Here is a 23,178-nt window from a genome sequence, read left to right as displayed (position 1 = left end):
CTGTGAGAGGCGATGTCCCCTAAGCCCAGCCATCGCCACCTCTGGGAACGGTGGCATTGACTGACTATTCCTCTCTCAGATCCTGGCCCACCTCCTGTCCTGCCCTCAGTGTGTGACCACTCCTGCTAGACCCAGCTTGGGGCCTTTCAGTATTAACAGCCTTTCTTCTCCACCACTTGTGGGCAGGCAGGACGAAGAACAGGGCACCAGACCAGGGGGGCAAAGAAGCACAGATCCCGTCTCCCCACCCCAGCCCCTGCCATCTGCCTGTGACCTTCCCTGCTTTCTGAGAGGCACTCCTAACATGCTCACACCTCAGCCAGCCTATGACACCCCAGCAAGCTGCTTTGCTCCTTGGAATCCCTGCATCTTTATTCACTAAAAAGGGGCAATGGTCCAGACTTGAAGTCAGCAGGATGCTGAAGCACGCTGATGTACTTAATTCACTGAGGGCAAGACCTAGCACAGGGCTCGCTCTTTGCAACCACTTCCTAGTTTTCCCTGTGCCACCTCCCTTTGCTGCCTGCCTGACCAGGCAGGCTTCAGCCTCTGGGTGGGAACAGAGGAGACCAGGAGGAAGCAACCAGTGAAAGCAATGCCCAGTGGAAGGAGGCCTGCTGTCAGCCTATCTGCTTCCCCAGCTCTCACCCAAGGGCCAGAGCTGTGAGTTCCCAGGTAAATGCAAGTCTGACTTTTGGGATGGACGCCCAGCAGCCTCCTGTCTGGCCTGTGCCATCTGATTGCCCAGCCACAAACCTAATCACTGCTTTTTTCCCCTCTGCTGCCTGTGTCTCTTGGCACTTTAATCTACCGCCATGGTAGCGCATGGTCAAGTCTTGGGCCATTCTTTCCTTCTACTGTGTACCAGGCTGTACATACTGTTCTGGGACCCAGAAATGTATCAGACACCACTCTGCCCTCCCAAAGATAAGAAACAGGCACTGTCTACTGGAATATGAGGGCAAGGTAAAAGTCCTTAGGAGAGGTAGCAAGTATCTGGGTGCTTTAAAAGGGAAGAATTTGGCCAGGCATGGTGGTTCACACCTATAATCTCAGCACTTTGGGAGGCTGAGGCGGGTGGATCACGAGGTCAGGAGTTCAAGACCAGCCTGGTCAATATGGTGAAACCCCGTCTCTACTAAAAATACAAAAATTAGCCAGGTGTGGTGGCACATGCCTGTAGTCCCAGCTACTTGGGAGGCTGAGGCAGAAGAATCGCTTGAACCCAGGAGGCAGAAGTTGCAGTGAGCCAAGATTAGGCCACTGCACTCCAGCCTGGGTGACAGAGCAAGACTCCATCTCAAAAAAGAAAAAAAAAAAAAAAAAGGAGACAATTTGCCTTAGTTTGGAAGAATTCTAGAAGGCTTCACAGAGGGAGTGGCATTGGAGCTGGGACATAGAAGGAAGACTCATTCATTCCAGAACAGCACAACGGTATGAGCAAAGCTTTGGTAGATGGTGGGAAGTGTGGTTACAACAAGAGAGGTGAAGAGAGGAGGAGTGGGCAGAGAGGACCCTCAGAGCCTTGATGCAGCCCTGCTTAGTAGCATCTGCCCTGCTAGACCATGAGTTCCTTGGGCCTAGGGCCCTGTTTTACTCAGCTCTAAATCCCCCCAACTCCCCTACCTCCAGCACAGCATCCTGCACACAGGGATTGTTTTGTTTTCATTTTTATTTTTTTGAAACAAAGACTTGCTCTGTCGCCCAGGCTGGAGTGGTAGTGGTACGATCTCAGCTCACTGCAACCTCTGCCTCCCGGGTTCAAGCGATTCTCCTGCCTTAGCCTCCTGAGTAGCCAGGATTACAGGTGCATGCCACCACGTCCAGCTAGTTTCTATATTTTTAGTAGAGACGCGGGTTTCACCATGTTGGCCAGGCTGGTTTTGAACTCCTGACCTCAAGTGATCCTCCCACCTCAGCCTCTCAAAATGCTGGGATTACAGATATGAGTCATGGCATCAGGCCCACAGGAACTGTTAATAAATGTATGCTTAATTAATTAATTAATTAAAGAAATGCTCCAATGGAGACACAGATCCCAATGCTGGCAGAACCTTGGGAGGGAGAGAGAAACATAGATCATTCAGGGATCATGCAATTCATCTCAATTAACAGCTAGGGAAACTGAGGCCCAAAGAAGGCATGTCTTGCCCAGAGTTGTTAGTGGGATGACAGATGTGGAGTGCCCACTGCCTGGCACCTGGAAGGTGCTCAGCTGTGCCCTCCCCTTGTGGCCTGGAATTAATGCAGAGCTAGGCCCAGGAGTCTGTGAGCATCTCGTCTCCCAGAGCCATGCCCTGGCTGCCTCAACACTCAAGTCTCCAGGAGAGAGAAAGCAGAATGTCCCCAGTCTCTCTCCTTACCCAGAGGCGAAGGCATCAGCCTATTAAAGACACTTAAGGTCTTTGCTCCGCCCCTAGTGTGGCCCTCACCATAGAAGTCTGCTGCAGGGTGCAGAGTGAGGTTGAGGCCCCCAGCCCCCACCTCTGCAGAGAGTTTTCAGGCAGTTCTGCCCTAGTTAGGCTCACTGGCTTCTGGCCTGGGGAAGGATAGGACTGCCTTCCTTACTGGTTACATGGCTAAGATCTTTATATAAGACCCTTCCAGGGCCAGGATGTTCTTTCCAGGGTAGAGGCTACTCAAAGGAAACTATTATAAAACAATAGCGTCTTGGCCAGGCATGGTGGCTCACGCCTGTAATCCCAGCACTTTGGGAGGCCAAGGCAGGCAGATCACTTGAGGTCAGGAGTTCAAAAACAGCCTCACCAACATGGTGAAACCCTGTCTCTACTAAAAATACAAAAATTAGCCAGGCATGGTGGCACACACCTGTAATCCTAGCTACTCGGGAGGCTAAGGTGGGAGAATCTTTTGAACCCAGGAGGCGGAGGATGCAGTGAGCCAAGATCATGCCACTGCACTCCAGCCTGGGCAACAGAGCAAGACTTCCTCTCAAAAAAAAAAAAACCCCACAGCCTCTTATATTGGTTCAGCAATGTACAGTTTACAAGGTACTTTCAGATCTAGCTTGTCACTTAAGTGTGGGACAGTCCTCTAAGGTAGGCAGGTCAGGTGACTTATTGAGGAGCCTGAGGGAGAGAGGTGGTCATAGGTGAGCACATGCTGAGTTAGGACTTAAACCCAGCTCTGGCCAAATGCTCCCAGGCCAAGGTGTGGACAGGCCTGGGAACTGCCTGCAGAAGTTACCCAGGAAAGTACAGGGCCACCTTCACCCAGCAGGATGCAGCCCTCCCCACATCCAAAGTTACCCAAATAAAAACCTCAGTAAAGAACCCATCCCTGGGCCTGCCCCTCTCAGGTTCAACAGCTGCCTCTTTCTTCTTCTCCACTGAGACTTAACCTATCTCTGGCCCACTGTAAAACAGCTGGTTGATATGATCATATAAATCCTAAATAGGCCCAGGCTCAGTAGCTCATGCCTGTAATCCCAGCACTTTGGGAGGCCAAGGTGGGCTGATCACCTGAGGTCAGGAGTTGAAGACCAGCCTGGCCGACACGGTGAACCCTGTCTTTACTAAACATACAAAAAAAAAAAAAGATAGCCAGGCATGGTGGCACATACCTATAGTCTCAGCTACTCGGGAGGCTGAGACAGGAGAATCACTTGAACCCAGGAGGTGGAAGCTGCAGCAAGCCGAGGTCATGCCATTGCATTCCAGCCTGGTTGACAAGAGTGAGACTCTGTCTCAAAAATCAATAAGAATAATAATAAATAACCTGGTGAAATCCTTGGAGCTGGCCACTGAGAGAGAGTTCCTCCATCGCATCCCCACTTTTTCTCCATCTCCCAGTCCCTGCCCTACAGTTCTTCTTCCCTACTAGGTATGTTGCCCTCCTGCTCAAGACTCTTCAATGGCTCCCCGGTTCCTTCCTGAGTCAGCTCCACTCCACTGATCCGCATCTGAGGTCTACCCGACCCCATCCCAGCATTCCCTGTGGCACCAACAACTGGCTTCCTCCACACTTCATTTCCCTCCAAGAAGCTTCCTGCTGTCCCTCAGACGCACCTCTGCCCTCCCGCCTCTGTGAGAGTTGCTGCTGTGTCCCGTATCCTCCTGCCAGGTCTTCTCCAGCCCTCAAGGTTCTGATCAATACTGTTCCAGGAGCTTCTCCCTGAGCTACCCAATACAACACGACCTCTGCCAACCAGAAGCCCCCTTTCCTGGCCTTGATGTGGACTACTATGGTGGTGGTGGCAGTTATCAGGGAACAGCGTGGCCCAATAGGAAGAAATAGGCCTCCTGGGTCAGGCAGGCTGGAAGGGAGAGCCTGCTGTGATGGCTGTGTTGCTCCAGGTATACCTTGCTGGGGACTTTGGTTGGGGGAACACAGAATGTGAACAACTTCAAGAAGGCTGGTGGCAGCCAGGCGCAGTGGCTCACTCCTGTAATCCCAGCACTTTGGAAGGCCGAGGTGGGCAGATCACGAGGTCAGAAGATTGAGACCATCCTGGCTAACACAGTGAAACCCCGTCTCCACTAAAAATACAAAAACTTAGCTGGGCATGGTGGCATGCACCTGTAGTCCCAGCTACTTGGGAGGCTGAGGCAGGAGAATCGCTTGAACACGGGAGGCAGAGGTTGCAGTGAACTGAGATCACACCACTGCACTCGAGCCTTCCAGCCTGGGTGACAGAGCGAGACTCGGTGTCAACAACAAAAAAAAATGAAGGCTGGTGGCACCCAGAGATCTAGGAGAAATGTGGGGGTGGCAGCCCTAATTGGAAGACTAGTTGGAAGTTAGAGCCCTGTGCTTCAGATTCTTCACGGGGGCAGCTCTGGGCACAGGAAGGAGCACTGGACTGGGAGTCCAGTGTGTGGGCTGGAGACCATGTTCTTGCTTACTGTGCTGCCTTGACTGTTCTGCAAGGCACGCTAAAGTGAGGGCACTGGCCTTGAGACCAGAGGCCCCCTGCGTGCCTTGGCCCCATAATCTGTAGTGCCAGGGGGAAGGGGCTGGCACAGAGATTGGCACCACGATTTGAGAGTTGGAAAGAACAGTCTTTTAAACCCTTCAACAAGTATTTGTGGAACTCTCTACTTCCATGGGGCGAGGTCAGCGAGAACTCTCTGGAAAGCCCTTGTGCCTGCGGGCAGCCATGCAGAAAGGCCCTGGCCCAGCCTCCTCCCCTCATCCCAGCCCGGCCCTGTGGGGCTTGCAGCCACCTCAAGTCACCTGCCTGCTCCGGGCGCCTGTGATCTGGGGAGAGAACTAATCCCGCCTGTGAGAATTCCAAGTGGAATAATGGCTGGGGAAGTGGTGGTCGCCCACAGATGAGGGATTGTTCTTAATATTGTGTTACTTCTGAAGACACAACAGAGAGTGAGAAACTAACCCCGTCTGGCTCCTCCCCTGAGCCCCACTTCCTCCTAACTTCCGCAGTCCAGCCTGGCTTTGCAAAGAAAGAAAATCCTCTCCCCACCCCACTTCCCACACTCGAACCCCTGATTAAGTCCCTTACCTTCCTGAGTATCACTGTCTAATCCCTAAGCCCTTTCTCACCAGTCTCCAGTTGTCTTGAGAGCCAAATCCCTTTAGAATGAGGTGGCCCAGATAGCTGGGAGCACAGAGGCTGGGGGCAGGGAGCTGGGACCTCAGGAATCCCCCAGAGGGGAGGGGTGCTGGGGCCCCTGCTCTGGTTCTGGCTCTAGCTGGCAGGAGCCTGGAGATTTCCCTTGGGAAGGATGGGTTGGCATTTCTACCCCAAATAGAGCTAAATAGAGTCCAGATTCCACAGGCAGGCTTGTTCCCACACCAGTGACTTCTCAGAGCAGAATGGCATGGGGTGGGCCCACCAACTCTGGAACCAGACTATCTGAGTTTGGGACCTGGTTCTATAACCTAGCAGTTACTTGACCTCTGCCTCAGTTTCCCATCTGTAAAATAGCAGTGATCATCTATCTTACTACCTCATATGATTGGGATGAGATTAAATGAGCTAATTCGTGACAAGAACATTGAAGGGTAACTGGAACACTGTTGAAGGTATTGGCCAGTTTTTTATTTTTTGTGTTTTGTGGGGTTTTTTTTCTTTTTTTAGAGATGGGGGTCTCACTATGTTGTCCAGGCTGGCCTCAAATGATCCTCCCAGCTTGGCCTCCCAAAGTGCTGGGATTATAGGCGTGACCCACCTTACCCAGCTGGTATCAGCTGTTTTCACTTGCACTGTCTGTTTCTTCTCTCGAATATTCTTGCCATTCAGATGCCAGTCCACACACTACCTCTTAAAGAGGCCTCCCTTCCCTGGTAATGAGGCTGAAGTGGCCTCTGGCCCCCAGCCCCTCTCTGATGCTTTTTTTTTTTTTTTTGAGACTGAGTTTTGCTCTTGTTGCCCAGACTGAAGTGCAATGGCGAGATCTCAGCTCACCACAACCTCCGCCTCCCAGGTTCAAGTGATTCTCCTGCCTCAGCCTCCCCAGTAGCTGGGATTACAGGTATGCACCAACACACCCAGCTAATTTTGTATTTTTAGTAGAGACAGGGTTTCTCTATGTTGGTCAGGCTGGTCTTGAACTCCCGACCTCAGGCCTCCCAAAGTGCTGGGATTACAGGTGTGAGCCACCATGCCCAGCCCTCTGATGCTATTTGATCTCCTTCCTGTGGCACCTACTGTGGCCTGAAATGATCATGCTTGTGTATGTGGTTATGGTTTCCTATCTGTTCTCAAGGGCAGAAGCCATTGCTAGTTACGGACACTGCTCCATGCCCAGTGCCTCATACCCAGAAGGCATTTGATGTCCCTTTGTGGGCATGACACTCACCCTGTCTGCCTGAGAGCTGGGCCCAAGGAAGGAGCAGGGTCTCCTCCACTTTGCAGCCCACACCATAATTACACTGCAGCTATACACTGCATCTGCCCTGTGTGATCTTGAGTGAGTCATCAACCCTCTGAGAATCTAGGTGAGTGGAGGGAGGTGGCAGATGGAACTAGGCAATCAAGGGACATTTTTAAGATAGGCTAAGACAACTTGCTTTATATTCTGGGGTTTATGCCAATAAGGTAAAGGGATTTTAGGGACCTCAGATTCTAAAAGTACCACCACCTCAGGCCTAGCCATCCTTTGTTACCATTGGGCTTGAAGCCCCCACTGATGATGACACATTTAGAGTTAGGCATCGTCTTCTTCAGGGCTCTTTTTGTACAAAACAGTCACTGGGCCCCTTGTGGCCCCATTCCCCAGAGACCAGCCTGCCACCTGGTGGCAGCTTTGATTACATTGGCCTCTTCCTCCTGGGCAGGGCCCAGGTTCATGCTCACTGGAACAGACACATTCTAGATGTGGATTTGCCTTCTCTGCCCTTCATCCTTCTGCCAGCACCACCGTCTGTGTACTCATAGAATGCTTCATCCATTTTTATGGCATTTGCACAGTCTGGTGTGTGACCAAATAACTCATTTCACAGCAAAGGAAGAGAAGCAGAGGGCTCAGATTCACGGGAGTCACTGGCCTTATCATACACCCCATTCCTGGTACCAGTTCTAAAACATTTCATCCTCATCACCACCACCTTCCACCATTGGGGTAACATATTCCATGCTTCACACTTTTCTTTTCTTTCTTTCCTTTTTTTTTTTTTTTTGAACAGAACAATAAACACCTTTATTACATGGGTGAAGAGAGAAAACAAGGATTTATTTGCCTTTTCGGGCCTTGATTTTCCTAAGATAGAACTCCAACTCTTTGCCCTCTAGCACATAGCCATCTGCTCGGCCACACTGTCCCAGCCTTGAAGCCATGCATGCAAGAAGCTTGCCCTGCTGGAACTGCTCCTCCAGGAGACTGCTAGTTTTGGCATTCTATTTCCTTTCGTCGTATTTCTTCTGAATTTTTTTAGATCGTTTTTTGTTTAAAATCTCTTCTTCCTCAGGAGTCAGCTTGGCTCCCTTCTTGGGGCCCAGGGGCAGCGCATAGTGGGACTTGTACCACTGTCAGTACAGCATGCTGTCGATGAACACGATGCAATTCTTCACCAGGGTCTTGGTACGGACCAGCTCGTTATTAGACGCATTATAGACAACATCAATGATCCTTGTTTTTCGAGTACAACAGTCTGAGCCCCAGGAGAAATTTCCCACTTCCAGCCTCAGGGCACGGTATTTCTTGTTACCGCCCCACACACGGACTGTGTGGATGCGGCAGGGGCCAATCTTGGTGTCGGCAGCCGGGTGCCCCAACTCATACTTCTGCTTTTTGTGGTAGGACTTTCTCTTGCCCCCGGTCTTGCGCTGCTTGTGCCAGTTGTCCCGAGAGATGCCTGCATGTGGAAGCGGGGACCGAAGCTTCAGTCACTGGGACTCGTGCTGGCGACTCTGCAGCTCCAGACCCCCGCACCTGGCCAGCCGCACGCTCAGCTCTCCAAGGTTGGCTTCCCCACCGCGCACTCGGGAGTCTGCAGCATCACGGAATTGTCATCACACACGTGCGGCCCAAACGGGGCCTACTTCTCGCGGCAGCCATGTTGGCGCCGCTTGGAGCCTGCAGCCCGCAGTCCCGGAGAGAGGCTCGGCGGCCGAAACCCGAGGGCTGCTCCTCTTAGTGGCTTTTCCTGGCTGGGGGTCGGGGCGACTGGACTCCTCAGTAAGCTGTCTCTTTTTTTTTTTTCTTCTTTTTTTTGAGACAGAGTCTCACTCTGTTGCCCAGGCTGGAGCGCAATGGCCCGATCTCGGCTCACTGCAACCTCTGCCTCCCGGGTTCAAGCGATTCTCCTGTCTCAACCTCCTGAGTATCTTGGATTACAGGTGGATGCTGCCATACCTGGCTAATTTTTTGTATTTTTAGTAGAGACAGGATTTCACTGTGTTCCCCAGGCTGGTCTCGAACTCCTGAGCTCAGGCAATCCACCTGCTTCGGCCTCCCAAAGTGCTAGGATTACAGGCATGAGCCACTGCACCCAGCTGCCTCACACCTTCATTAATAACTTTATTTCTTCCTAGGTCCTCCTGCAATTTTGCAGGGTAAAAAGAGACAGAGGAATTGGGGGCTTTTCCATATAGGTCTCTGCTGAGGCCAGGGCCGGGAAACCTTGTAATCCAAGAAACAATCTACTTGAAATCACAGCATGTCTGATAAAAGGCCCTTCCCAGTCATTTAGTCCAAGCTCCCATTTTACAACTGAGGATGCAGGCCAAGAGAATGCAAGTGGGTTGTCCAGAGGCCCATGGTGAGAGAATGACAGCCCTGTCCCCTCTAGTTCCCCACCCTCTATTGGGAGCTGGGAGCTGTGGGTTGGGCTACTCCAGAGAGCCCACAGGGCTGAGGGTCCTGTTGTCCATCCCTGGGAGCAGGGTGGCCTGCATGTCTTAGCTGACATCCCTTCCCTCCCTTCTGAGGTCCTCTAGTCCCCTCCTCCTCAGATACTCCACTCCCAGGCAGGGCCTCAAGGTCACTCATCTCCTTACAGTCAACCTCCCATCCTTGGCTGCCTCACTTCCTGAGCTTACACTGCACCCTCTTACCCCCAGCATTGGCTCCAATCTTTACTGTTTCTTTACCCACTCCCTAACCCTCCTCACCCCAAAAGCGGCAGAAGGGCCTTGGCTGGGCTGGGCTACACCCACCCACATTGAGACGACATCCTCCAGCTCTTGTTCCTTCTGGGATAACCAGGGGTTATCCCACGGGAGAACACACCACAGAACGGGTTACCCACCAAGTTTGCAAGGGGGGGGGACCTCTGGCTCCCACTGATGGAAGGCTAGGATGTGGATATTTGTGGGGACGCAGAACTGTGTTCTAGGTGGAGGACAAGCATGAACAAGGACCTGCATCTGGTTGGAGTTTGTATGCTGAGGGGTAGCTAGGTCGGTGGGTGAGGGGTAAGGAGAAAGTGGGGACAGGGCAGGCAGAACATGGAGCCACAGACCTGGCTGATTACAGGGTATGTCCTTGCAACCCTGTCATTGGAGCTGACAGATGGGCTAGGACAGTCACAAAACTGGAGAAGCAAGCCTTTCCACAGGCACCACGGGGCTTCCACAGAGCATTTTGTAGCTTATGAAGAGTGATTTCGCACATACGAAAGAACATTAGTAACATACCCAAGTTATCCCAGCTACTTGGGAGGCTGAGGCCAGAGCACCACTTGAACCTGGGAGGTGGAGGTTGCAGTGAGCTGAGACCACACCACTGCACTCCAGCCTGGGTGACAGAGCAAGTCTCAAAAACAACAACGACAACAACAAAACAAAAAACATATCCAGGTAGTGATCCCTTATGCTTGGGCAATACGTTCCAAGACCCTCAGTGGATGCCCGAAACCTCAGATAGCACTGAACACATGCTGTGTTTCTTCAATCTGATAACTCTGAGACCTACTAAGTGACTAACAGGTGGTAACCTTTACAGCGGGGAGGATTCACATCCAGGGTGGGATGGAGAGGAAGGGCAAGAGATTTCATCATGCTACTCAGAACAGCATGCAATTTAAAACTTATGAATTGTTTATTTCTGGAATTTTCCACTTAATATTTTTTGGACGTTGGTTGGCTGAAGATAACTGAAGCCTCAGGTAAGTGGGGACTACTGTAGACCAATGGAACAGAATAATCTAGCTACATTCAGTGACTCACACCTGCAATCCCAGCACTGTGGGAGGCTGACACAGGGAGATCCCTTGAGCCAAGGAGTTCGAGACCAGCCTGGGCAACATGGTAAAACCCTATCTCTAAAAAAAAAAATCAGTTGGGTGTGGTGGCACACCCCTGTGGTCTCAGATACTTTGGACCCTGGGGTAGGAGAATCACTTGGGCCTGGGAGGTGGAGGTTCCAGTGAGCTGAGGTGGCACCACTGCACTCCAGCCTGGGCTACGGAGTGAGACCCTGTCTCAAAAATAAACAAATACACAATAATTTTTTAATGCTTAGACTTTTACTTTACTTTTTTTTTTTTTTTTTTTTTTTTTTTGAGAGGGAGTCTCTCTTGTCGCCAGGCTGGAGTGCAGCAGCGCGATCTCAGCTCACTGCAACCTCCACCTCCCAGGTTCAAAAGATTCTCCAGCCCCAGCCTCCCAAGTAGCTGGGACTACAGGGGCGCACCACCATGCTCAGCTAATTTTTGTACTTTTAGTAAAGAAGGGGTTTCACCATGTTGGCCAAGATGGTCTCGATCTCTTGATCTCGAAATCCTCTCGCCTCGGCTTCCCAAAGTGCTGGGATCACAGGCGTGAACCACTGCGTCTGGCCACTTTTACTTTTCTTATTTAGGTCTTTAATCTATATGAACTTCATATTTTGTATATGATGTGTAATAAGAGTCTAGTTTCATTTCTTTTCCTAATGGTTAATTCAACTTCTTAGCACAATTTACCAAACGGTCCATGGTGCTGCCTCCACATTCTGTCTCCACAAACACAATGCTTTCTCTGACATACACCATCTTTAGATATGTGGGTCAGTTTCTGGTCTGTTTCATGTTTCATTTGTCTGTCTTTAGGCTGATATCAGCGGCTGTCTTATTTTCCCATCTCACACTTCTTCAGGAGCAACTTGACATCCCATATCAGTGTTCATACAGGTGTTCACTGTAAAATTCTTTCAATTTTCTGGAGAAAAAGAGTGTTATGGCTCATCTGGCCCTTGCCCTTATATCACAATAAAATTTTTAAAGGCTCAGGTTTCAAACTGGGCCAGCTCCCAGCAGCCCAGACCCTTGGAGAAAAGGACAAGTTTTAGGACAGTTGTGGGACTTCCATATTCCAGCAGACATTTGAGTTATTTGCTGGTGCCCATTTATTCTTCTTCTTCTTTTTTTTTTGGAGACAGTCTCACTCTGTCGCCCAGGCTGGAGTGTAGTGGCCTGATCTCAGCTTCTCAGCTCACTGCAACCTCCACCTCCCGGGTTCTCCTGCCTCAGCCTCCCGAGTAGCTGGGATTACAGGAGCGCACCACCACGCCCAACTGATTTGTTAATTTAGTAGAGACAGGGTTTCACCATGTTAGCCAGGCTGATCTCCAACTTCCAACCTCTAGTGATCTGCCCGCCTCGGCCTCCCAAAGTGCTGGGATTACAGGCGTGAGCCACCGCGCCCGGCCTATGGTGCCCGTTTCACAGATGAGGGAAGTGACCCAGCCTCTCGGTCCCGCTGAGGTACTGGGTCCCTGCCTGCTTCGTCTTGCCTTGCGCCCCAGCCCCTCTCTCCTGCCCCTCCATCTCCCCCGTCGGCTTCCCTTGCCAGTTTTTGGTTCTCTACTTCCTGCTGTTTAGTGCAGTCGAGACAGGGAGCACCAGGGAAGAGAGACGTGACTTGGCCCTGGCCACCTCGTGGGTCCGTGGGGCTGCCGCAGAACAAGGGTCTGTCACCAGGCCCCCTAGACATCCCTAGCTCCTGCCCTTGTCGGACTCTGAGCGTGTCTTTGCTCCCCCAGATCACCCTTTCCAACTATCTCCTTGTCTGCCCCGCTGACGCGTCCGCGGCCCAAGCACCCCGCTGGCTGCGAGCACCTTCCTTTTCGACTTCCCGCTTACCCGCTGCGACCCGGGTTCCGCCCCCTCCAGCTCCCTCGGCCGCCGGCGCCTGAGCTCTCCGCGGCCACAAGAGGGAGCGCGCGGCCCAGTCTGGGCTCGGGAGCCGCCGAGCGCCCACCCTGTTCCTTCTGGTGCCCCGCCCCGTCCGGCCGCGGCCCCGCCCCTCCCGGCGCCCCGCCCCGTTCTGCCGCGGCCTCGCTCCCTCCGATCCCCCCGCGCCCGGGACCCTCGGGCCCCCTGTTGCGCCAGCCGGCCTGGTCCGGCCATGGGTCCCGCCGCTTGCCCCACGCTGAGATCGCCGCCGCCGCCTCCGCCGCCGCCCCCGTCGCTGCTGCTGCTGCTGCTGCCCCTGCTGCCGCTGTGGCTGGGCCTGGCGGGGCCCGGGGCCGCGGCGGACGGCAGCGAGCCTGCGGCCGGGGCGGGGCGAGGCGGAGCCCGCGCCGTGCGGGTGGACGTGAGGCTGCCGCGCCAGGACGCTCTGGTCCTGGAGGGCGTCAGGATCGGCCCCGAAGCCGACACGGCGCCCCTGCTGGGCGGTCGCCTGCTGCTGGTGAGCGCTGCTGAGCCATCTGGCCGCATCACTAAACCCCTCTCCCGACCCGCCCTACAGACCCCGCACCCAGAACCGACCTTCATCTTCCACCAAGCGCTGACGGTCCAGCGCCCCTCCCCAGGCTGCCCAGCCCCCAGCATTCAGGTTTCCCAATCCTGAGAGCCAGATGCTCTCCGAACTCTGGCCTTGCATCTAGTGTGACGGCCCCGGCTCCCTCCTCCCCTACACCCTGCCTCCCTCTGCTCATGGCCCCTTGCCACGCAGATGGACATCGTGGATGCCGAACAGGAGGCGCCAGTGGAAGGCTGGATTGCCGTGGCATACGTGGGCAAGGAGCAGGTGGCCCATTTCCACCAGGAGAATAAGGGCAGTGGGCCGCAGGCCTATCCCAAGGCCCTGGTCCAGCAGGTACAGGGGAGGTCTATGGGGGAGAGGGGCTGGAGGAAAGGATTCCAAGGCATCCGCTAGAGTCAGGCCCTCTTTAGGTAGGCCCTTAACGAGCTTGCAGAGAAGCCCTGGGCGTGGGGGGTCAGGGCACCCCAGTTTGAAGAATGGAGTCAGTATGGCCTCGAAGCAGGAAAGTGAGGAGAGGCCAGAGAGAGGTTGGGAAGCTTGACCAGCTCTGAGAGTATGGGGGGGGGGTTGCTGCTGGCGGCCACTTGGGGGGGACTCGGGGACTGCCCTGCTAGGACTGGGAAGGCACCGTGCATCTGGAGGGGAGGTAGGAAGAAGAAGTTTCCGCCTTTGACCTCAAGGAGCTATGGCTAGTCTCCAGAGTTTTGCTCACTGCAGGGCGGGAGGCTAAGAGCAGCTGGGGCTGCAGGTGGTGAGACAGGTGTGCAGGCAGAGTACATGCTAGCTTCTCGCCTTCTGTCCCTCTGCAGATGCGGCGGGCCCTCTTCCTGGGGGCCTCTGCCCTGCTTCTCCTCATCCTGAACCACAACGTGGTCCGAGAGGTAAATCAGACCAGGCCGTGAGGGTAAGCAGGCTGGGGAAAAGGGGGACCCAGGCCTGCTGACCTCCCTGTCTCCCCGCAGCTGGACATATCCCAGCTTCTGCTCAGGCCAGTGATCGTCCTCCATTATTCCTCCAATGTCACCAAGCTGCTGGATGCACTGCTGCAGTGAGTTGGCATTTAGACTTCAGAGGACTGGGCCTGGGCACAGAGCGCCCCTGGCTCTCCCAGGGGCTGAGCAGGGCTTGGGACCAGGGTCTTACCTGTTAGATTGTTTTTTTTCTTTTATTTTCCTTTCAAGACAGAGTCTCGCTCTGTCGCCCAGGCTAGAGTGCAATGGCACAATCTCAGCTCACTGCAACCTCTGCCTCCCTGGTTCACGCAATTCTCCTGCCTCAGCCTCCTGTGTAGCTGGGATTACAGGTGTACACCACCATGCCCAGCTAATTTTTTTGTTTGTTTGTTTAGTAGAGACGGGGTTTCACTACGTTGGCCAGACTGGTCTCAAACTCCTGACCTCCTCGTGATCTGCCCACCTCAGACTCCCAGAGTGCTGGGATTACAGGTGTGAGGCACCGCGCCCAGCCATTTTTGTTTTTTTTGTTTTTTTGAGAAAGAGTTTCGCTCTTGTTGCCCGAGCTAGAGTGCAATGGCATAGTCTTGGCTCACTGGAACCTCTGCCTCCCAGGTTCAAGTGATTCTCCTGCCTCAGCCTCCCAAGTAGCTGAGGTCTCAGGTACCCACCACCACACCCAGCTAATTTTTTGTATTTTTAGTAGAAAGACATGGTTTCACCATGCTGGTCTCAAATTCCTGACCTCAGGTGATCTACCTGCCTTGGCCTCCCAAAGTGCTGGGATTACAGGCATGAGCCCCTGTTGCCACTGCTGCTGTTGCTGCCCCTGCTGCCACTGTGGCTGGGCCTGGCAGGGCCCGGCCTATCTGTTAGCTTTAAGACTGCCCTCTGGGCTGCTAATGGTGGCTCATCCCTGCTGCAGCACTTTGGTAAGCTGAGGCCGGAGTATCACTCGAGTCCAGGAGTTTGAGACCCGCCTGGGCAACATGGCAAAACTCCGTCTCTACAAAAAAATACAAAAATTAGCTGGGCATGGTGGCACATGCCTGTAGTCCCAGCTAATCAGCAAGCTGAAGTGGGAGGATCACTGAAGCCTGGGAGGCAGAGGCTGCAGTGAGCTGTGATTGTGCCACTGCACTCCAGCCTGGGTAACACAGGGACACTCTGTCTCAAATTAAAAAAAAAAAGACTGTCCTCTCCAGGCTGAAAAATGGGTGAGGGGATGGGAAGGAGGTTCCAGAGCCTGGAGCTTGGAGCAAGGAGGTGGCTCTGTGGGCAGAGGGGACTGGCCCCAGCAAGGAGGAAGTTGGACTCCCTGGGCTTGCTGCTGTGAAAGCTGGAAAAACCAATAGAGGGAAGAGGGCTGGAGCAAAGTGGAAGGCCTACGGGGGTGACATTCTTAGGTATCCTTTTCCTGCAGAGCTGGGGTGGGTGGATCTGGGCCTTCCAAGAGTCCTTCCATCTGACCCTGGTGACTTTCTCTCCCAGGAGGACCCAGGCCACGGCTGAAATTACCAGTGGAGAGTCCCTGTCCGCCAATATCGAGTGGAAGCTGACCTTGTGGACCACCTGTGGCCTCTCCAAGGATGGCTATGGAGGATGGCAGGACTTGGTCTGTTTGGGAGGCAGTCGCGCGCAGGAGCAGGTGGGTGCTAGCAGATTACAAGGGGCCTGGGAAAAGGAGGCTCATGGGGCCTCATATATTGCCTTGTCTTGCAAATCCTATGGCTTCTCCCCACCTTGGTGGCAAGGACAAGTCTCTCCCAGCCCACAGGAGTGCTGTGAGTATTCAGAGACATGGTGAGGTGAGTGCTTAGTGGAGCACCTGGGCCAGGTCACATGCAGTCCATGTTAGCTGCTGTCCTCTTGTTCTCCTGCAGCATTGGGAAGCCTTATTCCACTGCCTGTAGAATAAAGTTCAGACCCCTTCACTTGGCTTTCACAGTTCTCTGCATTACTCACTCGCTCTGTTTTTCTAGTCCTGTTTCCTATGCTCTGGCTACCCTGTGCCAGTGACCACACATGCCCTGGCCTTCTGCCACTGGGCCTTGTCTATGCCTAGCTGTAGACGTGGACACCCTTTCTCTCCGTGTCCACATGTCCTAGTCTAGCTAGAACCTTCACAGCTCATCCTGCCACCCTTCTTTGGAAAGCCTCCCTCGCACCCCAGCTTGAAGTCCCCTCTCTCCCTCTTCTGTAACACAGCAAGGTGTGGTCAGGCCTTTCCTAGGCCTCTCAGGACAGCCCATCCTGCATGTGATGGGGCACGTCACTTTGTCCCCACAGCCAGGACTGTGTTTTATCGTCTCTGGATTTCCAACACTTGGCATCAGGCCATTCGGGGGTATTCGGTCCACAAGCATTTCTTGAGTCCCTATTTGGCCTGGCAGTCACATCTCAGTCTCCTGGTGTGCAGCCTCTAGCAGGTGTTGCCAACGTGGGCCGTGCAGGGCAGCTTCAAGCTGGGCAATCTTGGGATCAAATCCTGGTTCAGAAACCTTAGCTGACTGATCTCAGGCTGGGAGTTTCTCCACTCTGGCCTCGTGTTCCTCTTTGCGAACAGGGATGGTACACTGCATATCCCTGTCATGAGTGGCCCACACAGGCCTCTGGACAGGGCAGGCATTGGCGAGAGGTCCGAGGTGGGGCTGTGCACAGTCTGCAGGTTGCTCTGGCTGCTCCAGAGAGCAGAGCTGAGCAGCTTTAGCCAGGCTACAGGCTGGGGTCAAGGTGGTCCCAACCCAAGTATTGGGTGGTCATAGCAGCTGAGGTGTCTGAAGGGTGGTTGGGGTAGGCATCTCAGTGGCTGGCCTGATGGGCATCAGGCTCTCAGTCCTGACCCCAGGGCCCAGTTACCATCCCTCTAGCCTCTGAGATTCCAGAGCAGTAACACCCATATATCAGGAAGATCTGATGAGCACCAGTGGCGCCATCCTGGCTCACGGCAGCCTTGACCTCCTGGGCTCAAGGGACCCTCCCACCTCAGCCCCCCCAAGTAGCTGGGACTACAAGCATATGCCACCATGTCTGGCTAATTTTTATATTTTTTGTAGAAGTGGGGTTCCACTTTGTTGCCCAGGCTGGTCTTGAACTCCTGAGCTTGGGCAGTCCTCCCACCTTGGCCTCCCAAAGTGCTGGGATAACAGGTATGAGCCACCATGCCTGGCTAATGAACAGTCCTTACTGCTCTGATGCCAAACCCCATCCTTCCCTCCATCTTCACCTGGAGCTCTACAAGCTGTGTTCTCCAGGATGCACTAAACCTGAGGCACATAGGGTTCCCCAGCATGCACTGAGCCTGGGCAGGCTGGGTCTCTGGCCTGCAGCGGAGCTTCAGGCTAGCCATACCTTCAGCCCACCGAGCTGGCTGCTCTGAGGCTTACGCTGTGATGGCCACTCAGTTCTGGCATGGGGCTCAGGGGAGCATCACTTTGTCTCCTGATGGCCAGGGCTGTGTTTCATCATCCCTGGATTTCTAACCCTTGGCATCAAGGGTTTTCTGTCCACAAGTATTTCAAGTCATGTCTCTGCCAGGCAGTGACGCCCCAGTCTTCTGGTATACAGCCCTCAGCAAGTGTTGGCCAATGTGGGCTGCTCCAGCCCTGGGCTCATGGGCGCCCAATCTGGAGGGCAGATAGGCCAAAGGCATGCTGTCACTCTGCTGGGGTGAGCCCTGAGTTGGTGATAGGTCCAGGACCCTCTAAGGCATGATAAAGGCACTCAGGCTAGGGCTTGGGGACAACTTCCTAGAACAGGTGGCACTCCCAGCTGCAGCTGCAGCTGCAGGAAAGAAGGGGGCAGGATGGAAAGGGAAGCTGGGGCTCACAGATGCTTCCCAGTGAGGGCCCCCAGAACACCTCCACTCTGAACAGAGGAATGGCTTGTGGCATGAGCAGCACTCAGGCTTGTCTAGAGCAGTGGCCTCTTCATATCAGGTCATCTCTCAGCCCCTCTTCCCCACATGACAATAGATAAACTTTAGCATTGGTCAGGGAAGAACACGACGGCAGAGAGCTTTGAAGTGAATGACTGTATTAGTCACAGCACACGCAGACCCTGTGCAGAGGCGCACCTCGGGGAGCACGCCATGTTTTGCTTCCTCCGCGGCACCGTCTCCTGATCCAGCTGCTGAGTAGTCTAAGCCCAGCAGCCACACCGCATCTTGGGCGTGTTGAGTCAAGGTCATTGTGGTTCCCAGAGTCACTCTGAGGCTGTCCAGGGCCCCCCGGTTTTAAAGTGTCCTCTCTGTCGTGCTTCCTTTCCAAATTCACTCATTCCACAAAGCCGGTGGGAGGGACTGGGCTAGAGTGGTGAGCACATCAGCTGTGGCTGCCTCCCACTGATGGGAGCCCACGGACCAAGGGCAGCTGCGTGGGAACGCTGGGTAGAGCAGGTGTGAGGGCTGGGCAGCAGTAGGTTAGGCAGGGGCATTCACCCAGCCATAGAGGTTAGGGAGCTTCTAGAGCAAGTAGGGGCAGTAGCCGAGGAAAGGGGTGAGGTGGAAAAGAATTTTCAAGATGGCAACAATGTGGAAAGGCAGACACAGGAGGGAGCCAGCAGCACCGGACACTGAGAGGAGGCAGATGACACTCCAGGGAAGGAGCTCAGGCAGGGGAGCTGCGGGGCCTGGTGTGCAGGGGAGAGCCCTCTGGCTGTGGGTGGGAAATGGTGGCAAGGAGGGTATGAGAGACCCCCATCAGGAGAACAAAGCAATAGGCCTTGGGGGCTGGCTCCCTCCCGTACAGGGGGTGTGTGAATATTCAGCCTGGATGGGTGAGTGGGTGACAGCAGGGCCTGAGAAAGCTGACGAGGAGGAAGTGCAGGAGGATGCAAGTGGGAGAGTGAGTGGGTCCCAGGCTGGGTGCTGGGTTGCTGGGTACTGGGTTGGGGAGTCTCTGAGGCTACCAGATAGAGGCTTCTGTGAGTGTAAAACATCAGGTTTGTTGCCCAGGAGAGCCCTGGGCTGGGAATGGACGTGGCTGTCCTTGGAGCTGGATGGGTAGACGTGTAGGGCAGAGCGAGGGCAGCAGTGGTGGACCCTGAGGAGCACATGGGGAGGAATGGAGCCTTCAGAAGAGGGAGCCAGGGACTGCAGGGACATAGCGGCCTTCAGCACCCTTCACCTGCCTGTTCCCTGGTGCTCCTGGGGGAGGATGTTCCTGAGGGAGGCATGTGGGGGCGGCCCCATGTCCTTGATGATTGCTTCCCTCCGCAGAAGCCCCTGCAGCAGCTGTGGAATGCCATCCTGCTGGTGGCCATGCTCCTGTGCACAGGCCTCATGGTCCAGGCCCAGCGGCAGGCATCGCGGCACAGCCAGCGGGAGCTCGGAGGCCAGGTGGGAGCCAGCCCCAGGGAGCCCCAGTGCCATGGGCCTCTGGGCCTGTGAGACCATGCCTGTTCTCTACCCACAGGTGGACCTGTTTAAGCGCCGCGTGGTGCGGAGACTGGCATCCCTCAAGACACGGCGCTGCCGGCTGAGCAGGGCGGCACAGGGCCTCCCGGAGCCGAGTGCTGAGACCTGTGCTGTGTGCCTGGACTACTTCTGCAACAAGCAGGCTAGTGCCCCGGGTAGAGACCAGCCATCAGCTCACCTGTGATGCCTCCCACCTTACTCCCGAGACCCTGGAACTACCCCTAACAGTCCCTTCTTCCAGCCATCAGGGCTACAGAGCAGAATTTCGGGGTGCGGGGGAAGCCATGAGGTTTCAGTTACCCCACTGAGGCGAGGGACATGGGACCAGGCACCCCCACGTGGAGTCCTGCTACGATGGCCTGAGCCCTTCCTCCCCAACCTCTGTAGTGGCTCCGAGTGCTGCCCTGTAAGCACGAATTTCACCGAGACTGTGTGGACCCCTGGCTGATGCTGCAGCAGACCTGCCCACTGTGCAAATTCAACGTCCTGGGTGAGCACCAGGGGCGGGGGCCCTCGGCCTACTCCACCTGCTCCTCACCTGATACCTCCCTCCCTGTTCTTCTTCCCCTCCCCTGCAGGGAACCGCTACTCCGATTAGCTGCCCAGCTGGACTCTGCACGTGGGGACGGACCTTTCCTGCCTGTACCTCGGTCCTCAGCCTGGGCTCCCAGGACAGGACAGCAAGCCCAGTGGGTGGAAGGCTGAGGGCCCCACCATGTCCACACTGGGAAGGAGGGCCCCACAGCTTCAGACTGAGGATCTAGGGCCGGGACCTATCAGTCAAGGAAGAGAGGTCACTTTGAGACCTTTTCTGTAATCCTGGGATGCGAGCTGCCCTCCTCACAGGCAGCTCCCAGGTCAATAGGAAAAGAGAATATGGGGCCAGTGTGGCTGTCCCCAGGGTTCTGGGAGCTCCCTGTGGCCTCTCAGGGAATTCTTGGGGGCTGAGACTGCAGTGGCCAGGCTGTGTGCTTATTTATTGGGGGGTGGGTTGAGGGAAGAGCTATCTGGCCTTGGGGTACCCTGGCCTGACCGTCTTCTGGGATACATCTTGGTCAAGACTGCCTGCCTGTTGCCCTTGGTCCTTGGGTACCAGGAGCCATGGGTCCTGCTGCCTGTCCAGCCTGGCTCCCTTCCTGGGCCTAGCTAGGACCAGAGCCTTAGAAACCATCCTGTCCTGGACTCCTTGGCTGCAGCTTTGTGCTGCTGACCGGGACACTCAACTCACAGGATCAATGTGGTGCATCAACCAGGGGCATCCAATTTTTTTTTTTTTTTTTAGAGTTGGGGTAGGGAAGGTTTAATAGTAAAATAAACATGGCTATATTTTAACATAAGATATAAAATGTGTATGGGTGTTTTAAGATTTAAAAAGTCACCTTAGGTTCTACTACCTGTGGTAGATGGAATTCTAAGATGGCCCCCAAGATTCCCACTGCCACCCACCGTGAACATGCCCTGTATTAATATAATCTCTGGAACTGTGACTCTAAGGGATTTTATGCTCATGGTTGGGCGGTATGGCAGGTTGACCTGAAGAAAGGGAAAGTATTGAGTGGGCCTTGGCCTAAACACATGAGCCCATTAAAAGTCGTTTTCTGCTGGTACAAAAGGAGGAAGTCAGGGATTTAAAGCATGTGGGGGATTCAGTGCCTGAGAAATTCTGTGTTGCTGATTTGAAGATGGAGGGAGCCCCATGGCAAGGAAAGTGGGCGGCCTCTAGGAGGTGAGAGAGGAGCTGGCTTACAGCAGCCAGTGAGGAGATGAGGACCTCAGTCTCATGGCCACAGGATCGGAATTCTGCCACCAAGTAAAATGAGCTTGGAAGTGGATTCTTCCCCAGAGCCAGCAGAAAGGAACACAGCCTGGTAGATGCCTTGATTTCAACCTTCTGGGACCCTTAGTAGAAAACCCGGCCACACAGAATCTAGACTTCCAACCTCCAGAACTGGGAGCTAATGAATACATGGGTATGGAATTGGTGGCAGCCTGAGAGATGCTCAGCTGTGAGGTTGTTCCCCTGGACTTGGCCACAGGCCTCCTGGCTCAGGGTGCTAAGGGCTGGTGCTCCCCTGTGAGGGGGGTGCCTGGGCCCCTCAGAAGCAGGAAATGACGCTGACCATGGCCCTTCTTGACCCTTGTCTGTGAACTGAGGTGCTCTGACGGCCTCTTCACCAAGGAAAAATGCTTCAGGCACCTGGGAGTGTGCACCCTGAGAAGGCCTCAGCAAGTTTTTGGAGACCGTCCTTCATAGGCAAGTGGCTCAGAGCAGACTGGTGGCTTCATGAGGAAAACCGGAGCTCTGGATGCTCAGCTGCATGGCATCCTGGGCTGGGGAGGAGGGCAAGGGACAGGCATGGGACAGCCAGGGCTGGCAGGATGTCCTCTGCTTAAGGGAAGCCTTGCCCTGCCTTCAGTGACCTCCTGGGGCTCTGACCTCCAGGAGTTAGAGAAACCTTCATGATGGTCACCATTTCCTAAAGGAGAGGAGTTCCTCAGTGAAAGGATGCTGACCTCTTGGGTTCTTAATGTGCTCAGTGTAGGTCCAGAGCCAGGGTGGGAGGCTGAAGGCATTACTCCCCTCTGCCTGCCTCAGAAGTCCTCAATGGCCCTTCCTCTGTCCACCCTCACCTGACACCCATCTGAGTCAGTACAAGACACTGAGCCCAGGTTCACCCCTGGGACCTTGCTCTGGGGATAGAAAGACGGCCCTTCACCTGGCCCAGGTCCTAGGAGCTTCCTCTGCCCTGAGTGTACTCTCCTATCCCACAGTCTCTGTCAGGAGGGAAGCAGGAAGGCCCCTTTTACTGAGGGTCAATAGGGCCAGGACTCTGCTGGCTGATGACCTACATGGCTGGGGACTCCGTGGTCCCTGTCCTAGGAAGGACTCTTTCCCCAGCTCAGCCATACTGTGAAGCCAAGACTGCTGTGGGCCAATGGTTGGGCCTTTATTACAGTGGGTGGGCTGCCAGCCACCTGCCATCCAGCCCCAGCCCTACCACAGGCTACATGGGCCGCTCCTGGGGCTGGTGTGCAGAGCCGGCCTGGCCCTGGCCAGGTGACAGTCTCCTCTTCAGCCTGACCAAGGCCCTGATGGGGCTCTGGGTGGAGGTGGCCGAGTGGGTCACATCCTCCAGCAAGGACATGCTGGGCTGGCTGCAGGGCTGCCGAGGTGGGGATGCGCGGGGCTGCTGAGGTGGAGAGGTGCGGGGCTGGCCGGGCAGGGTCCTGCCCATCCTGCTGCCAGGAAGGTGCTGTCCACCCAGGGGCCTGAAGGAAAACCAGATCCAAGATCCTCTGTGAGTTCGGGGGATACTCTACCTACCTGCCCTGCCTCTGGTAAAGCCTCACTCACCCTGGGGATGTGCTCTGGGTCTGGACTGGCGGTGTTGTTCCCTGGGTTCCCTTGCTGGAAGGGGACCAGAGCTGGTCCTGTGGGATCAGCTACAAAAAAAAAAAAAAAAGGCCAGTCATAGAAGGACCCAGGAGTCTCCTCCCCACTGTACAGAGAGGGTGTTGTAATCAGGGTTGAGGAGGGAGGGCCTGGACGCATACCAACGAGCCCACCACCTGGGGTGGTGCCTAGGAAGCCTTCCAGGGCCTATTCTCAGCTGCAAAACCTCAGGCAGACAGCAAGTGTGGGGAGGTTTCTTTCCGGCACGGCTTTTTTTTTTGTAGAAACAGGGTCTCACTAT

General features: G+C 54.7%; 2 protein-coding genes, 1 non-coding gene and 1 pseudogene across 24 annotated transcripts in view; 1 reads left to right on the top strand and 3 right to left on the bottom strand.

Annotated features, from left to right (window-relative positions):
* Window positions 1-7,577: 7,577 nt before the first annotated feature.
* On the bottom strand, window positions 7,578-8,421 carry LOC100895563 (small ribosomal subunit protein eS8 pseudogene; annotated as a pseudogene).
* Window positions 8,364-8,443, bottom strand: LOC118148377 (small nucleolar RNA SNORD55/SNORD39). The gene has a single exon (XR_004735182.2). It is a non-coding gene; the product is annotated as a small nucleolar RNA SNORD55/SNORD39 (small nucleolar RNA).
* Window positions 8,444-12,654: 4,211 nt separating this feature from the next.
* RNF215 (ring finger protein 215) lies at window positions 12,655-20,829 on the top strand. 4 transcript variants are annotated; one of them, XR_004732265.3, is made up of 9 exons: window positions 12,655-13,036; window positions 13,304-13,447; window positions 13,924-13,995; window positions 14,077-14,162; window positions 15,559-15,715; window positions 19,286-19,405; window positions 19,482-19,638; window positions 19,871-19,973; window positions 20,062-20,829. XR_004732265.3 is itself a non-coding variant. In XM_009009150.5 (9 exons), exons 1-9 carry the CDS (start codon window positions 12,752-12,754, stop codon window positions 20,079-20,081), a joined length of 1,131 nt encoding a protein of 376 aa, XP_009007398.3. In that variant the 5' UTR covers window positions 12,655-12,751; the 3' UTR covers window positions 20,082-20,829. The 4 variants fall into 4 exon arrangements, 3 of the variants coding, with proteins under 3 accessions (XP_009007398.3, XP_035125357.2, XP_054095978.1); XM_009009150.5 differs by having other exon boundaries at window positions 19,482-19,625; XM_035269466.3 differs by having other exon boundaries at window positions 19,482-19,625; window positions 19,871-20,829.
* CCDC157 (coiled-coil domain containing 157) overlaps window positions 20,783-23,178 on the bottom strand; it is an 18,826-nt gene continuing 16,430 nt past the window's right edge. For 18 of the 19 annotated variants that reach the window (XM_078338069.1, XM_078338078.1, XM_078338080.1 and 15 more), the window contains 2 exons: window positions 22,839-22,927; window positions 22,408-22,753 (listed from right to left, as the gene is read on the bottom strand). In XM_078338069.1, the coding sequence (XP_078194195.1) occupies window positions 22,489-22,753; window positions 22,839-22,927 (354 nt within the window). In that variant the 3' untranslated portion in view covers window positions 22,408-22,488. Of the gene's footprint in view, window positions 22,754-22,838; window positions 22,928-23,178 lie in introns of all 19 variants that reach the window. The other variant, XM_078338075.1, reaches the window with a different exon arrangement.

This window comes from Callithrix jacchus, chromosome 1 (assembly GCF_049354715.1).
Source record: "Callithrix jacchus isolate 240 chromosome 1, calJac240_pri, whole genome shotgun sequence".
Taxonomy (NCBI): domain Eukaryota; kingdom Metazoa; phylum Chordata; class Mammalia; order Primates; family Cebidae; genus Callithrix; species Callithrix jacchus.
The sequence above is the reverse complement of the archived record's forward strand: the minus strand, read 5'-3'. Positions and strand labels throughout refer to the sequence as shown.